The 17,627-nt window shown below is 44.6% G+C and overlaps 1 protein-coding gene across 2 annotated transcripts; it reads left to right on the top strand.

The window, feature by feature from the left end:
• Positions 1 to 551: 551 nt before the first annotated feature.
• Positions 552 to 17,260, top strand: TMEM171 (transmembrane protein 171). 2 transcript variants are annotated; one of them, XM_077347429.1, is made up of 5 exons: positions 553 to 1,232; positions 12,108 to 12,191; positions 12,529 to 13,235; positions 15,381 to 15,522; positions 16,270 to 17,260. In XM_077347429.1, exons 3-5 carry the CDS (start codon positions 12,605 to 12,607, stop codon positions 16,511 to 16,513), a joined length of 1,017 nt encoding a protein of 338 aa, XP_077203544.1. In that variant the 5' UTR covers positions 553 to 1,232; positions 12,108 to 12,191; positions 12,529 to 12,604; the 3' UTR covers positions 16,514 to 17,260. The 2 variants fall into 2 exon arrangements, with proteins under 2 accessions (XP_077203545.1, XP_077203544.1); XM_077347430.1 differs by lacking the exon at positions 12,108 to 12,191 and having other exon boundaries at positions 552 to 1,232.
• The last annotated feature ends 367 nt before the right edge of the window (positions 17,261 to 17,627 follow it).

Raw genomic sequence — 17,627 nt, 5'->3', positions numbered from 1 at the left:
AGGGCAACACAACTCTCCTCTGACATTTGCCAAGTGATATGAGAGTGCCTGTGTGATGCAGTGTTAGAGGATCTTGCAAACCCAGTTTAAAACCACATTCTGCCATGAAGCTCACTGGGCCGGGGAAGGAGCCCAGATCCTTGAGTTCTTAGCGGCAGCCAAAACTGCCTGTCTAGACTAAGCATCAAGCCATCTCCAAGAAGCACATTTCTAAAGTCTGGCAAATGTGGGCCACTCAAACGAAACTATATTGAAATCAGAGTCAAGTAGCACCTTTAAGACCAACAAAGATTTATTCAGGGCGTGAGCTTTCACAGAATCACAGAATCAGAGTTGGAAGGGGCCATACAGGCCATCTAGTCCAACCCCCTGCTCAACGCAGGATCAGCCCAAAGCATCCTAAAGAGCTTCTTGGTCTGACGAAGGGTGCTTGCACTCGAAAGCTCACGCCCTGAATAAATCTTTGTTGGTCTTAAAGGTGCTACTGGACTCTGACTTTATTGTACTACTTCAGACCAACACGGCTACTCATTTGAACTACACTGAGTCTTTCTTAAATCAAAACAATTTAGACACGAAAAGAGGGGGAGAAAAAGAATCTAGGAGTTACAGTGATGCATAAACAATTAGGCGACCAGGACAACAACTGGCTGAACAAATTGGACTTGGCGAGCTGATCCAGCAACTCAAGGCGCGCTGTTTATGTTGCTCTGCCACCAGGAAGCAAACGGGAACGCTGACGCGACGACCTTGGAGAATCGCTGGAGTCTTTTCCTGCCGACGGCCCTGCCAAGGTGCGGCCGCGAAGCGCCGCGGCTTCCAGGAAACATCCTCGGGGCTCGCCCTCGCGGAAGCGGCGCCCTCTCCCTCGCGGCTGCCTGGGCCCGGCCGTCTCGTCCCTCAGGCCTTCGGCGGCGGCGGCTCCCACCCGCCCCTGCAGGAGCGGATGGAGGCGCGCTCGCCGCTTGGCGGTGCGGGGGCTCCAGCGCAGAGGCGCGCTTGCCCTGCTCCGTGAGCGACCCATGGCGGCCAGGCGGCTAGCAATGGCTGCGCGGCGGGGAGGCAGCTCTCCGGCTCCCCGGGCTCCTCTCGCTCAAGGTCACTGAGGGCGGCCCGAAGCCAGCGACCCGAGCCAGCCCCGCCGGTTGAAGAGAGGCGGCCATCGCCCTCCGACGCAGCGCTTCCGAGAGAAGGCGGCGGCGGCGGCGCCCATCCTGCAGCTCTCCTTGGAGGTATTGGCCACGCGCCTTTCGTGTTGTCGCGGCCCCGGCGCGAGCCCTCTCGCTTGAGGCGGGGAGGATGGCCCGGGAAAGGCGAAGGCAGGGCAGCGCGGCCACGGTCCTCTGGCGGGTTTTGCCGCCGCCGCCGCCGCCGCAGTGCTTTGAGCCCGAGGCGGGAATGGCGTCGCGCCGCGCCTGAGCCAGAAGAAGCCTTCCCGTGCCCATTCTCCCCGGTGGGGCTCCCGCGCCTGGCGCTCTTCTCAGGGGAGGGAGAAAAAATCCGGCGTGGCGGTAGAGCTATGGCAGCAAAGGGCCAAAGAGAGTTTTGTGGCACGTTAAAGCGCCAGCTGTTGTGGACCAGCTCCCACCATCAGACGCAAGGATATGTTTTTGTTAATCTCTGAGGGGCAAAATTCCTGTTCGGAGACCAATGCTTATTGTTGCATGAGCGTTTGTGGGCGACACAGAACTGGAGTCTAGCAAGCTTTCTTGGCCATTGACCTTTACGGTGCTACAAGACTCTTTTTTTTCCTCAGAAGGGGAAGAGATAGAAGAGCCGCCCCCCCCCCACTCTGTGGCTGATTTGCTGCTTCTCTCCCCCTTATTATAACAGAGCATCTTTGTCCTGCTTGATTTTCATAATGCAAGCTCACCTCGAATTGTCTAGTCATGAATACACATGTAGCTGCCTTATAATGAATCAGACCATCAATCCATCCAAGTCAATATTGCCTACTCTGACTGGCAGCAACTCCCCAGGGTCTCAGGTAGATGTCTTTCACATCACCTACTGCCTGGTCTTTTTAACTGGAAACACCAGCAGGCATTGAACCTGGGACCTTCTGCATGTCAAGCAGATGCTCTACTGGGGACTGATAAACATGAATGGGAAATACCCTATAATGCCTTTGGTTTTGCATGTGCCTGTCACTTGGGTCAGCCGAAGTAGCTACTTTAGAGACTTAAGACTTACCACCATGCGGAATGAGGTGCTCATTCAAAATAGGTTGTACAGCCAATATGGAACATCACAAACAAGTCCATGCAACATGGACTTTTTCAGGGTCTGTGGAAATTAAAGTTAAATCTAATTCCCAATTTAGAGGTGAAATGTTAATCCTGTCACTACAAGAAGCTGCAGGTTGGTGTGACCTTGGTGTATATAGGCTGCTATATGCACCAACTTTCTCTGTCAAGTCGGTGACCTGCCAACTGGACTTGGATGTAACAGGGACTGAATGTTGCAGTTTTAACTTGGGCATGCAACAAGTTTTAAAATGCTTAGAATATTAATTAATTGGAGAGCGATGCAAGTATACAGAAAATATATTTTAATTTATGACATCTGAAATGGGAATGGGTTAAACTGTTATTTGGCAGGGACATTTTCCTTGGCCATGGTCTGCTCATTTTAAAAAATCCTTTGTTTGCTTACTGTAAAGTGACTGTACCTATTTTTACTACCAGAGCAACTAGGAGTGGTTTCAGACATTAAAGAAGCAGTGCTATTCACCACATCTTTTCTTGTAAAGTGATTTGCTAAGGCTGGATTTGTAATTTCATCGCTGTCCTTTGAATATTACCCTATATGAAATAGTTTCTTATGCATTTGGGCAGCTGAGCTTCAAATAACACCGAAAACTGCTTTGTTTAGACTTTAATGATGTAAAATTATGTTGATTTCTACAAATGCTGAATAATTTCTAGATGCTGTGCTGAACAGGAGTCTAGTAGGACTTTAAAGGCTAACACAATTTATTCTAGCATAAAATGAAGTGAAAGGTTATGGTGGAATAAAATTTGTTAATTGTTAAAGTGATATTGGATTCCAATTGAATTTTGCTTCATTATACTAACACTGCTTCTAGAATGTGTCCTACTTCTTTTGTAGGTGGAGTCTGAATTACTTATTCATGTGTGTCACTTTTATTGGCTGTTTGTAGGAGGGATTCTTCCTCCTATGGAATTTCAAAGAAAATCTGAATTGTCTGGAGTGGTTGTATTTTTGTCAATTACATAGGACATAATTCTAAACCTTCAGCTCTGTTATGAAGTTTAAAAAAATTGAAAAATATCTTCCTAACTCAAAACTCCACCGATAACAATCCCACACATAAACATATCCTTGCCATTTTCCAGATTTTCTTTTTCGGCTATGACTCCAAGTTCCAAGACCTGTGTTTTTTCAGTTTTAGTCTGCAGATTCCTAATATTTCGTACCGGGGGTCCTGATATAGTTGAAATTATTTGTGCTGAATGCTGCAGCGCAGACCATATCATGCTTCCATTAAAGTAAACGACACTGAACTCATGTAGTAATGACTTCTGACAAAATATGACAAAAATATCCTGTTGGAGATAATGATGGTTGGCTTCTTGGATGAAATTTAGTCGCAAGTAACATTAGCTGGATTGGTGATTTTTTGGTGCAGATAGTTGGTGTCTGAGTTCATGCATTGGAAGGAGACTGCATTTTAGCTCTACAGTAGGTGCTGATATGCAGCTGTATTCACTGAAATATTTTGCGGCCTAACGTTCTCGCTTCACTGCAATCTCCTACAACTAAGTATGAAACAGAGGTTGAGTCCAGTGGCACCTTTAAGACCAATAAAGTTTTATTCCAGATCTGTCTGTAAATGCCAGATCCTTAAATCAGGCTATCATGCACAGTATGCATTCCAATACTGTTTTACTGTAAGCTTAATGGATTTGTTTGCTGATGGCAAAAGCTTGATCAAAAGCCAAACTGCAGATCTTCTGATAATGTTTCAATAGAACTGAAATAAAATATCTTGTAAGAGAGCTGCAACATAGTGTTCTTCTTTTGTGGTAGGCAGAGAATTAAGAAAGTATGTTTCACTTCTGTTATATGTCTGCTGAATTACATTGCAATAAAATTGATGAGAAAAAGGTGACCATGGTTAAAAAGTAATAACAAGTTTCCTTTTTTATTTTAGTCAACTTTGCAAAGCGGATTTCAAATAATTTCAAATTGTTTCTAGTTGTCTTGATCTTATTAAATTCTATCATGTTCATTGAATGTATTATTCTGTTTCCAATTTTGAACTGTAAATCACCAACATACTGTGTGAAGGAAGAAAGATGTTGAAAGAAAAATGGTACAAGCCTCTACAGTATATTTTTCTTGCTCTAAGATAAGGACTTTATAATCGTTATGAATTTAAATATTTCAGCTACTGATGAGATGGAAGTAAGAGATTTTGGATCTGGTTTAAGTGTTAGGCTAATTAATCTACAGAACCAGCCAAAGCCTTTGGCTGTTGTCGAGTCTCTTTATAGAAGGAAAATGCATTTTAAAAATTTATCTAGCTTGGAACAGTAGAAGAGGCAGCACTATTACAACTGCATTAGATCCAAGAAGCCATAGAAGAATAATCACAAGGAGCAAATGGCAACCTTAACTAGCAGCAGTCTACAAATGCTTGGCCCAGAGTTGGTGCAATATAAAAACAGATTCTATAACAGCTCTCATGCTGCTTATATAAAAGGTTTTACAAACGTAAGAACATCTCGTTTCATTTTCTAATGCAGTGATAACATCTTGAGGGTCACATGTGACTCTTTGGCATGCCCACTGTGGCACATTCTGCAATGTAGCACTTGCCTCAAGTTCCAGGAAAGTGGACATTGGGGGGGGGGCGGGCTTGTGTTCAGCAGGGCCCATTATGCACGGGGGGGGGATAGCGCACATTCGGGGTGGAATGGCGGCAACTAAAATCACCGATAACACACGGTGCCGGCTGCAACCGGCCGCAAATTTGGTGCATGCCGCTGAAAAAGCCGCGTTAGCGAAACGTGGAAGAAAGCGCAGCTTCCGGGTGACCAGGGTGCAACCAGAAGCGGCGCTGGGGTCGCCGCGTGCATAATCGGTTCAGGAGGTTGCACTTTGAAATGGCTACAGCTGAGCGGACATGTGTGCCTCCTGACGTGTGGGTCTTGTGTCATGGATAGAAATAAAGGGCCCATCCTCTCTAGCAAACCTCCCCCCCCATTGTTCTCAACAGCCTTGGTACTCTCAGGCCAGCACTTACATAGCTGCCAGGAGGAGAGCAAACTGGCTGCACAGAAGAGAGTAAAACCAGAACAGTGACAACTGACTGGCCACAGTGTGTGTGTGGGGGGGTGATTTTGCTCTCTCTTCTCCACAACCAACTGGCTCTGCTCCAGGTATCTCAGCAGTGGCCCAACCAGTTGTGCCCTGTTCTGGTATAAGAAGAGGAAGGTAGAAAGGGAAAACCTTCCCCTTGCTCCAGATGCACAAAAGTAGGCAAAGGTTCAACTGTGGGGGACAACGACACAACTCTACATGTACACACCTACTCTGGTCATTTTAAAGGTTTTACATTTAATATTAATAATTATATCTAATGCTGTTGTGTGTGTGTGTTGCGTATGTGTGTGTGTGTGTGGTGTGCAGGGCATCAAGTAGATCATGTGGCTCATTTGGTTGACCGTAATTACAAATGTACCTCTTTGAGAGATAAAAGGTAAGCAACATGGTTCTAATATACCCTCTTGTGTGAGGAATAAGACATCTCAGGTACAGGGGATACATTCCATATGTAAGAGATACATTGTGTTAATGTCACTCACCGAATCTCAGAAGGCAGGGACACCTGAGGCAGGGCCTCAAAGGGTGACTGTAATGGCTGGGCAGGAGTTGAAAAGGGAGCAAGTGTGGTTCAACAGTCACAGGTAAGTGGGACTCCAGAAATGTGGTTCAGCACCAATGGGGTGCTCAGATCCATTAATACATGTCTTTTGGATCTAATTCTAAATGAGGCTATACTGGAGTGTTTGTTCATTTATGGATTGTTGCTGCACAGGGAGTCCCCCACTACAGTTCGGCATTACATCTACAGAAAATGGTGGTTTGAGTTTTGGACAACGAGAACGCAAACAGAATTCTTCTCTTGTGTAGACTATGCTACATATAGAATATCTATACCTGTTATGTGAGCAGGCAAGCGATCCATGCCAGCTCGGCCCTGGTGCTTTATAGCTTGTAAGTCCAACGTATCCCAACCAAATAAACAGAAAAAGTTCACACATGCAATAATCAAATTCCATGTTGTTCAGGGCAGGTAACAGCACTAGAAAACATCATACAAAAATTAAAAACATTGTTAACAAACTAATGTCTCCAACTATAATTCTGGCTAGGTCCAGCTCTGAAAGATAAGGGACAAGTTGCCACACCTGGTGCAGTTGGGAAAATGCCAGGCAGGCTGTCTGTGTGGTTTGGGCCTTCTTTGATAGGGAGGGATTCACAATTACACTCAAACTCTTGATGGAAGGCACTGGTGTTAACTGTACACCATCAAATATTAGGAACTGTCTCTTTGTATGCCAGCCCAGCCAGAGGACCTCCATCTAGGCTGGATTCAACTTTAGCTGACACCACTTGAGCCAGTCTGCCACAGCCTCCAGGCATCTGACCAGATTATCAGAGGTGTTGACAGGTGATGTCCATTAACTAAATTATTTGGGTGTCATCAGCGTACTGATGACAACCCAGCCTGAAGATCCGGATCAGCTAGGCAAGGGGGCACATATAGGTATTAAATAGCATTGGGGACAGTATGGCGCCTTGTAGGACCCCACAGTTAAGGGCCATACACTGGGACATGATTCTTCCTACTGCTACCCTGTGTCTCTTACTATGGAAAAAGGACTCGTCATTTCAAAGCTGTGTCTCTAACCCCTATGTCGGCTAGGCGGTGGGTCAAAAGTTTGTGGCTGACCATGTTGAACTCCATTGTCAGATCTAATAAGAGCAGAAGCGCTGACCTGCCTAGATTCAGCTTTCTCCAGAGATTGTCCATCAGGGCTACCAGAGCCATCTCCACCCCATGGCCAGGTGGGAAACTGGACTGAAAAGGGTCAGGTGCTGAAATTTCCTTCAAGAAACCCTGGAGCTGTCCTGCCACCAGAAACCTTGCCCCCCTGTCACCTCCCCAATTTCGTTGCCTCCTGTTCCTTAACATCAATAGGCCAGCAGCAGGCAGCAATTTAAAAATGTTAAATGCAATCTAATTTTATGTTGATTTATTATGTAGTTTTATTGCTTGAAATGTCTGTAAGTTCATTTTGTTGTTTGCCGCCAAGGTTAAGCCAGTCCAAGAGGGGTAGTATACAAATTAAAATTTGCATCTTTAAATAGGACAGGGTCCTATTAAATAAAAGAGTAAGGCCACCTGGGGAGGAGTTAGGGCGGGCCCTGTCCAGGATAAAAACTCAGAGGGCCCAATCAGGAGCCGCGAAGCGGCTCCTGATTGGGCCCTCCGAGTGTCCATCCAGGGCCAAGCAGCCAATGGGGAGGCGCGCAAAGTGCCTTCCTATTGGCCCCTCACCAGGACAGACCAAAATTCCATTCACCCATCCCAGTCTGGCTGCCAGTCTGCTCCTGACCACCAAAGGGAGAGGAGGTCAGCAGGGTTGCCAAGGGGGATGAGAACAGAGGCTGTGCCAGCCCTTTTCGCCCCAAGGCTGTCCTAACTGTCATGTCCAACTGCAAATTGCCTCAGAACCCTGGCAGAGCTGGCAGGAGGCTGCAGAGTGCTCCCCCCCCCCTCCAGGCCTGCTGCGAAGGAGCCCCTGACAGCCCCTGACTGAGGGGAGGAGGCCTTTCCAAGAGCAACGCAGGGCAGCCTTAGGGGCCTTCCTTTTGAGGGGGGGGGACTTTCCCCTTCTGCCAAACAGTTGCCTGACAGGGAGGCTACAGAAAAGCCCCTTCTCACTTAAAATACTGCTCTGGCCGGGAGTTAGACACAGCCAAGCCATGTGTCTTTCTTCTTTGCAACTCTCTGCAGATTTGAGGCCACTGCACAGCCTTATTCTGCAGAGGAAGCTGGCTCTTTTGTCTCCTGTTTCATCTGCACAACAACCCTGTGCAGTAGGCCTCAAGTCTTTCAATTCAACAACAACCTGTGTGGGAAGCCTTAAATGTTTCTTCTCTACCACAACACTGTCCAAAGTAGCCCTTTCTGCCTGGGGAGCTGATCTTTATATTCTGCAGCTGAGCTGTAATTCCAGGAGCTCTCCAGGCTCCACCTGGCGGTTAGCTACCCCAAGGTTGGAAATATTCCTGGAGGTTTGGAGGTGGGACTTCAAAATCGTACAATGCTTCAGAGTCCAGCCTTCAAATGAGCCATTTTTGCCTGCAGTTGGTAGGGAGTGGTGCAGGAGTGTCCCTCCTGGGCTATGGGCTATGGCCAGCCCTTACCAGCAACTGTTTGTATTCTGGGGCGCAGACAGGCAGACCAGCATCAGTCCTGTGAGTCTGGAAAGTGCAGGAAGATCTAAATAAATACTTACAGCCTGAAACTGTAAATAGTGAGAGGGAGAGGAAGGGAAGACGATTGGAAAATGCTTTGAGACACCTGAGGCCTGCTGGGTCACTGCGGCCCATTCCCAGTTCTCTCAGATCTCTCACAACCCTACATACCTCACAGGTTGACTATTGTGGAGAGACAAATGGAAAAGGTGTTTGTAAACCACTTTGAGACTCCTTTGGGTAGTCAGCAATAGGGTACAAAATCCGTTCTTCTAAGGAGCAACCATGAAAGAAGCATGTGGGCACATAACATTTTACCAACAGTGAAAATAGGGGATACAGAAGGAACAGGGTGGACACCTGTGTACTGTGACTACCCTGTGTGTATTAGGGCAGAGGGGGATTTCGGTGAATGTGGCCTAATTCACACATGAAGGGAAATGACACAGAACTGGGGGGAATTGGTTGCCATGTAATCTTCCCCTAAGAAGAGTCTCCAGTCTGATTTTCCCTTCACATATCTGAGGACATGGCTCTGGAAAGCTCATCTGTAACCATTATGCCACAATTCCCAAAGGTCAGTCCTCTCCCACAATCAACGAACATTCCACACCACAGGTTCTTGACACCCATATCTCCACACCCATGGCCTCATTTGCCACCATGCCACCACAACCTCCCACACAACACACATGACAACCCCATGCCCTTACAGACTGGACAACTCCTCCCCTTCCTCTTCCCACTGCCAAGGTCTAGCGCCCGTTGTATTCTTGGAGACAACGGGCTTTGCCCCTAGTTAATTAAATAAAGTAGATGTGAAATTGGGTGGTAACTGGCCAGGTCGGTGGTTTCCAGCTCTTTTTTTTCCCCCCAGTAAAGGCCTCACCATAGCCTCTGGCAGTCTGTCTGGGAACATTGCTGATGTCAGGGACAGATTAATAATTTCCTGGAGGGGGCCCCAGATCTCCTCACTTTTACCAGACACAAGCTTCCTATCTGTGAAGGGACACACTTTGATGTTTTCTCTCTCTCTTTTTTGGCTATTGGTTACAGCAGGCTTTCTCAACCAGGGTTTCGTGAAACCCTGGGGTTTCTTGACAACCCTAGAAGACTTTTCAAAATGGGTGTGAGTGATATGACCGTGTATGGTCATGTTGACCTGCCCGCCCCCTCCCAAAATGTCCCATGATGGCCCCAGAGGAGGTAGGAAAGGAAGGGGCCCCATGTGGGCATGTACACAGCTCTGCTTCCCAACCGTATTCTGCACAACTGCACCACTTCTGGGAGTTTTAGAAGCCCAAAGATTGTTTCAGGGGTTCTTGAGCGGGAAAAGGATGGGTTATAGTAACCTTTGGAATATGCAGTGTCAAATTAGACTTCAGACCCTTTAAGCTAAAAGCCTCTCCCCCTGTTTTCAGATTGGAAGATGGCTTCAGGGCAGGCATCCCTTCCTAGTACCATGAGTATCACTTCCCTTTTTCTCATGCTGGAAGAGGCCTGTTCTTTTAACTTACCTTGGATTAGGCAGCATGGCCTCATTACCTTTTCCCACACCATACCAGTCTAAAATGTCTCTCTTGTGGTAGAATGAATTTTTGTTGGACAGCCCATGCTCCTCCCAACAAGCTCTCTTTCTTTGTGATTCAAAATGCTACTGACTTACGTCAGAATGGGCAGATGCTTGGAATTGATAGCTGTGGTACCCTTTCCTGCAGTTCTGCCCAAAGCACTTATTATAATATTGAAATAGCCTGATGATCTGACATTTCTCATTTCTGAAATGGATTATCTATGCAATCCAAATAGGACAAATTGTTGCTGCCATTCCCCATTACCCCTTCCCCCATCACTGTGAAAAATCATGGCATATTAACTGCATATTTTTGAGGAAAGCAGCAGAGCTGTCTAGCTCACTGCTGCCTTCCTTTCACACACAATTATTTTCGGACACCATCATGTTTACACTCATGTTCACTCTGGGAAATACTGTTAGAGGTGTGCCATCTCAGGTCCATTCTCATGTGCATCCAGTGGCTGTGCCACATATGCTATGATGTGTCAGCAGTGCTGTTCTGCTCCCCCATTTGACAAATCCTAGACAAAAGATTAAGTGGACATACTTTGAACACTTAAATCACAATATCCAGAAGAAGAATAAGGTTTTGTACCCCACTTTTTACTACTCATAGCGTCTTACAATCACCTCCCCTTCTTCTCCCCAAAATGGACAGCCTCTGAGGTAGGTGAGGCTGAGAGAGCTCTGAGAGACTTGTGACTGGCCCAAGGTCACCCAGCTAGCTGCATGTAGATGAGTGGGGAATCAAACCTGGTTCTCCAGATTAGAGGCCGCCATTCATAACCACTACACCAAGATGGCTTTTAATCACTACAGAAAGCAAGGAGACGAGCATTTCAATCTTCCAGGATATACTGTGGTTGATCTAAAGATAATCATAGAATGTCAAAATGAGGCCTTTTCTCTTTTATTGATCATTATACTAGCCGTCCTTTGTATGCACCCCACCCTTCCACTGCCACTTTTCTCTTGCTTGTAATTTTGCCTAGAGATATATCTCCTGTGGACATACACACCAGTCATCTAATGATGTGAGCTCTGATGCAAAAAAGGTTATGCTGGAATAAGATTTGATCATTTTTAAGGTGCCACTGGACTTTTGTTTGATAACCTGCAGATATTTATCTCGCCTTTATAGTGAGACTTTGCAGAATTTCTTTACAAACTGAAGGGTTTACAGTTTAACCATTGAATAATTGTAAGAGATCAGGTTGTGGACACTGCTGTTCATTCCTGCAAGGTGTAAACCCTTCCCCCTTCCTGTATACAGTGGGTTCCCCCCCTCTTATTGTTCTATTTGTAAATTTGTATCCCATGATTGTCAGGGCAGCATACATGAGACTATTGCATTTTATCATCAGAATAACACAGAAATAAGGACACTCAGGAGCACTTTTAAACAACACCAAAAGCACATGCACAAGCCTGTTTTATTTCCTTATTAGAGACTAATTCCAGCTATCTGCGAGGTATAAATTCAGGTTCATGTATAATCAAAGTGAGCTGTTGTTCAACAAACCAGGATTCTAAAGTGTAATCCATACTTGGAGAGCAATTTGAATCAAATCTCCTTCAAATACTACTCAGTTTTATTCTGTGGGAAAATGTTCTTAGGATGGCATTTTAACAATCCCTGTTTATGGGAGGAACACAAACTCCATTTAATCTGTGCATCTATAACCATACATTACAAGTAACCAGAGTTAATTTGTACCCAGAATTTTCTGCACATGGAGAGAACTAAGGCATGAAAGCAAACTCAGCAGTAAACCGGATTCATGCACATGTCAGATTAATGTTAGTTAAAAAGTGACATCTGAATGCAATCAGAGTGATTGACAGAAAGTCCCGCCTGGAGCCACATAGCTGAGTGGGCAAACTTAGATTTTCACAGTGAAATTTCAGTAGCCACAAAGTTTTGCCATTTATAGATTAGCTAGTTACTTTGCAACTTATTTTCAGAGTTTAGTTGTAACACTCTACTGAAGTAAATTTCCTTTTCCTATTATAGTTTCATTGGCACAGATTTAATTTGCCCTGCCAACATGGGACCTTTGAGTACAGAGGCAGGTTTCTCCGCTTGCAGAGAATACAGGTATGGATTTATTTCCCATGGCACAAAGATGCTTCTCCGCATCTCATTAAATTGGCATTTTTTAAAATGGTAGTCATTTTAAAAGGGGGAAAAAAACACCTGAAACCGATGATTATTTATTACCAAACTGATCATCTCCTATAAACACTGGCTCCTTCAAAACTGAGGATATACCCTATCCAGAATTCTATACATCTTTCACCTCCACTGGCATAAGTGGACAAAGGAATGACTTTATTTACCCAGCAGGTATAAACTGGAGATAGAATTCCTTCGTATGCTTTCTGTTTGTGCCCTGTAATTTAATTGCACCCCTCTTTTTGTTTTTCATTCTCAGGCCCGTGGAAATGTCATTCTGATTGCCTTTGGGGAAAAAAAATTCTCCTGGACTTGAAGAGGGGTTTGAAAGAGAGATGTATCCTGTTCCTGGTTCCATGCATGGTGTGGAGGGAAGTAGCAGACATCCCAGGAAACTGATCTCTTTCCTTTTTGTTTTTGGCATTTCCCTGTTATGTTCTGGATTCCTGCTTTCAATGTTTGTTTTACAGACGTGTCCAAGTGGCGCTTTTGGGGACTGTAAAGCAGCCCTTAAAATCATTGGGCCGCTGCTTGCTGTGGTTGGCCTCGTGTGTATCATTCTGGCACAGTCAAAGGCGAAAGGCTATCTCCGAGAGGTGCAGTTACAAGATGACCAGGTGTACGGCTTTGTCTTTTGCCGAGGGAACTGCCAGTTTGCCCAGTTTCTTGTCTTTGGCTTTTTATTTCTAACCAGCGGAATGCTTATTAGTGTCCTGGGCATTTGGATTCCAGGATGCAGCCCCGGATGGCACTACCAACCATTTAACCAGAGCAATACGTCTGATATCGAATTCCAAGACTGCGGGTTTCTCTCAGTTCAAACCATGGGTCCTTTGATTGTGCTTATTGGGTTGTGCTTCTTTGTGATAGCTCACATCAAAAAGAAACAAAATTTAAATCTCATTCAAGAGTCTTCTGTACATGAAGAGGAGCACCTGAGCCCTGAGTCCTTTCAAGTTACAGTAGGTAAGCGGATGATTTAGGTGGCTTCACCTACAGGCAGCTCTAGATGGCAGTTCTTAACGGCAGGTGGAACAACCTTGGAGATGATCCACTGCATGGGGGGTGGGGTGGCTTGTGGGAAAAGGCAACAACAACATCTTAGGTTGGGGGAATAGTAAGGGGGAACTCCTGGGCCCAGAAACTCCAAAATCTGGAAGTGGAGGTATAAATTGCTGCTTTTGAACTATATTCCTATAATAATTTCTGGTATAAAAGAGCCTTGTTGACATTAAGGTAGGGATAAATTTTATAACAAAATAACAAAGTCAGAGTCCAGTAGCACCTTTAAGACCAACAAAAATTTATTCAAGACGTGAGCTTTCGAGTGCAAGCACTCTTCCTCAGACATTTTATGTAAGATAACAGCAATATCTCATAGTGTTATGTACAAAATATTTCATTCATGTTATCTCCATGTTAATCCTTAGAAAAGTATTATTGACCTTCCTTCAGTGATGGCACACTAGATGAATGCAAATATTATTATACACTTGCAGTCTTCACATGTTTGCGTGCTGTGTCTGGGGGGGGCGTTGATAGGAGGATGTGGAGTGGAGAGAAAATACTTATTTGAAGTCAAAGTTGTCTGCACGTGTGCTAAACAATTATGTGACTGATCAGACAGAAAATGACTATTTGAGAAAAAAGTTGCCCTGCAGTCACTGGCATACCATCTTTAATCAGGTTCTTAAAGGGAGAAATTCAGGATTTATCAGAGTTGACACTGTCACAGCATGGGGAAGATAAGCTCACACTAATACTTGACTAGAAGGTTTTAAAAGGAAGAAATGCCACATTCTAAGTTTTGAACAGGGTCTGCAGGACACACTTCCTATGTTATAAAAGCCATAAAGTCATTAAACGTGGCTGAACATTAAAGGAAAACTTTTATGAAGGCAATAGTAAAAATGACAAACCTTTTAACACAAAACTTGAAAAAATATTTTGGAAGCTAAAGAAGGAAAGTGGGTGATTGATATGTTAGAGCAAAAAATGACTGGTTCCATGCATGGAGTAGTAAAGTATAAAACAGCTTGCATCCTTCATATTTGCCATGACACACAATTCACTGTGAATTTCTGTGTGAATGTTTAAACAATGCACGCACAATAACTTCACAAGAAATTGAAGGAGATAAAAAGGAATATAGTCTGCATTTTACTGAGTGCTCTGAGAGAAGGGGGTCGGTTGAGGGGTGACTGGGTTATTTAAATTGATTCATTTTACTCATTTGACATAAACTGCCTTGAGCCAGCGGGCTGGGAGTGACAATTAATAAATTAATAAATTAAATACATACATACATACATACATACATACATACATACATACATACATACATACATACATACATTTTCTGTGCTAAAAATGTGTCAAAATGTTTGATCTCATCCCTCCCCGTAACAATGCTGTTAGGTGAAGAGGTAACCAGTTGTTTTAAGATTACTCAGAAATGTTTACGGCACAATCAGTTCTTATATAAACAAACCTGATACTATCTCCCAAATCAGAGGAGCTTAGACAATGAATACCACACATGAGCAGTATGTTGCATCTAGCAGGTGCTTGACAAACCTCTGCCCCGCCCACCCCACAGGCTGTTTGTATTCTTCAGCAAATGGAGAAAAAGTGGACTTTTATTGAACCTCCGGTGGCTGATGAGTGACATTCAGCTTGTGAGTTACAAATTGTGTGTGCCTGTTTTCTTACAGCAGTACATTGACTAATGAAGTCATAGCTGTATTTTTAGAATCACATGAACAACCAGCAGAGCTTAGTTTGGTAAGAGAATCTGGTCAGTTCAAATATGAACTTTATTTGCAGTTTCATAGAAGCATCCTACCTGTATACAAAGATTACTTCCATAGACTGCAATGGGCATCAAAGGGGATGCAATTCTTTAATGGCTGTGTTTATTGTCAGCAATATTCTGCATGCTAATATGTGTTAACAGACACCAGTCTTTTTCCTACCATAGGCCAGTAACGATTCTGCAGGGTAAGAGCTTAGAAATGTGGGGCTGGCTCATCCCTACAGATAGGATGGCTTACAAGGAGGGGTGTCTTGCATATCAATTCAGATAACGCTCCGTGTCTTCTTCTTTCATAGGTGATACTGTCATGGTGTTCCCACCTCCTCCACCACCTTATTTTGCTGACTGTTCCCTGCAAACAATAACTCCTAGCCTTGTGACAAGTGACTTGCATTTAGGAGAAAATCCTCCGCCATACCACAGCACTTTCGTTCACCAGTAAGAACACTTTTCCTTTTTGCCTTTGTCCTTTCCAGTGTTTTGTATAAGGGCTATTGGAAATTCTTCAAGTAATGGCAGAATCTGACAACGTGTGACACAATTGCTCCTCCCTGCTTGCTATCCTTTGTTCTCAACCTTATAGGAAGGAGACCAACCATTGTGAGGCTAATCCCCATATCCTCACATCAACGAGGCTTGTGAGCTGACAGCTCATGACTGAGTAAGTCAAATGCTGCCATGAGGTGTAACAGCACGGTCCAGCTGCCTCTGGTGGTCATTTGCAAGGGTGACTAAGGCCATTTCCACCCCATAGCTTGTCAGAAACTGGATGGGAACAGGTCTAGAACTGTTGTTTCATTCAGGTATGCTTGTAGTTGATCCACAGCTGCCTGCTCAACCACCTTCCCCAGAAACACTAGATGCCAGACAGGGGTGGTAGTTGTCCGTGTCCTGCGGGTCAAGTAGGCTTTGTATCTTATAAAATACCTATGAAACTCTGATTTTCCCTGTTTCTTTCCCCCCCACAGTACCTTGTGACACTCCCCCCTGCAAGTTTCCAGGAAGAGAGGCAATTGTACCCCTTTATTCTTCATCACTGTAGCATGTTTATCCTGTGCAAAGTAGCCTTGGCCTCCGGCTTTTAGAATAAGAGATCTGGAACTGATTTGTGTCTATGCAGGCTTTAATTTTACCCCCTTTGGTGGTTAAATATGCTTATACCCACTCTTGATTATTATGTTGCAGAACACAGAACACAGATATATCAGGCTCAGTGACTTGCCGAGAGAACGAACTGCTGCATACATTATCAGGAAGTGATTCACCTTCTGAAACTTTCTCCATTCTCTATCTTGACTCTGACCCATCTCAGAAATGCAAGGCAAAAGAAGCAGCTGTAAATAACGAGTGTATTTTGTCTTCTTCTCCCTCTCTGTCTTATATGTCTTTGTCCTCTTCTGAGTCTTCCCTTGAACAAATTACGAGCTAAAATTTCATCTGTATGCCTTCCTCCATCATCTGAAGCAAAGTGTCCACCACTGAAAGGCTCTGTGAAAGCAAGGGAAGCTTCACAATCACTCATCTCAGAGAGTGATGGCAGAAATCTTTAGCCAATTTAGAGGCAGCTTCCCTTCCTTATACTCTGCTTGTCACTGTGCACCACTCCATTGATCCATTGTCATCCACGTATCATCAGCTGATCACAGATCTGAACCAAAGTGGAAGGAGTGGCTATTAACAATGGGAGGGGGAAGGACAATCAGGACGTAGTGAAAATAAGATGGAAGGAGGAACCTTGACTCAAAGAGAATAGCCACAAAAGTGAAACAGCAGAGGGTGCTGCAATAGAAACTTGGCTAAACCAAGAGTTATAACCAACAAAACTCTCTGATGATTCAGCTTCACTGTGGGAAAAGAAGAGGAAGACCAGCCAGCCTTACTGTCCCTGTAGCTGACAACCCTGCATTTTGTGTGTGATCCAAATACCCCAAGCAAAATTATCAACTGAAACCATGCACTGTTTGGACAACGTTCTAGATCACTCACTGATCACAGAGGAGAAATTCCATTGGCTTTGTATTTATTTATTTTTCTGTGACGGTTGTTGACAAATTTTAAAGACACTGGAAACCTGAGATGTTGTTGATTTTATTGGTGTTTGGGCGTACTCTCACCCACTTACCGATATGACATTGTAATTGTGAGAATTAAGTTTATTAAAAATTGTGGTACAAAATCCAGGTGTTGTGGTGTCTGCATTCTCTAGCTCAGGGACAGTCAAACTGCAGCCCTCCAGAGGTCCATGGACTACAATTCCCATGAACCCCTGCCAGCGAATTCATGGGAATTGTAGTCCATGGACATCTGGAGGGCTGCAGTTTGACTACCCCAGCTCTAGCTGGTGCAACAAATAGCAGGTATCAATATACAGCAATAAAAGCATAATATGAGTTGTGGGAGAAGTGCAGGAGTTGTTAGCAACCCCTGTGGATCTCTGATTATAAAAAGCACAAGCATGCAATGTGACATCATCTCACTCTCCTTTCCCTGCTTCCATTTACTGGTTGCTGTTTGTGGGGGCAAGGAATTGTGTACACAATGAC

This window comes from Paroedura picta, chromosome 7, assembly GCF_049243985.1.
Source record: "Paroedura picta isolate Pp20150507F chromosome 7, Ppicta_v3.0, whole genome shotgun sequence".
Classification (NCBI taxonomy): Eukaryota; Metazoa; Chordata; class Lepidosauria; order Squamata; family Gekkonidae; genus Paroedura; species Paroedura picta.
This window is presented reverse-complemented; position numbering and strand designations above follow the sequence as displayed.

Bases quoted from the DNA above. Each gene is read 5' to 3' on its own strand.
- TMEM171 (XM_077347430.1), top strand. From the start codon at position 12,605: ATGTATCCTGTTCCTGGTTCCATGCATGGTGTGGAGGGAAGTAGCAGA. The intron at 13,236-15,380 runs GTAAGCGGATGA...CTTCTTTCATAG, and splicing joins GTCCTTTCAAGTTACAGTAG to GTGATACTGTCATGGTGTTC. The intron at 15,523-16,269 runs GTAAGAACACTT...ATTATGTTGCAG, and splicing joins CACAGCACTTTCGTTCACCA to AACACAGAACACAGATATAT.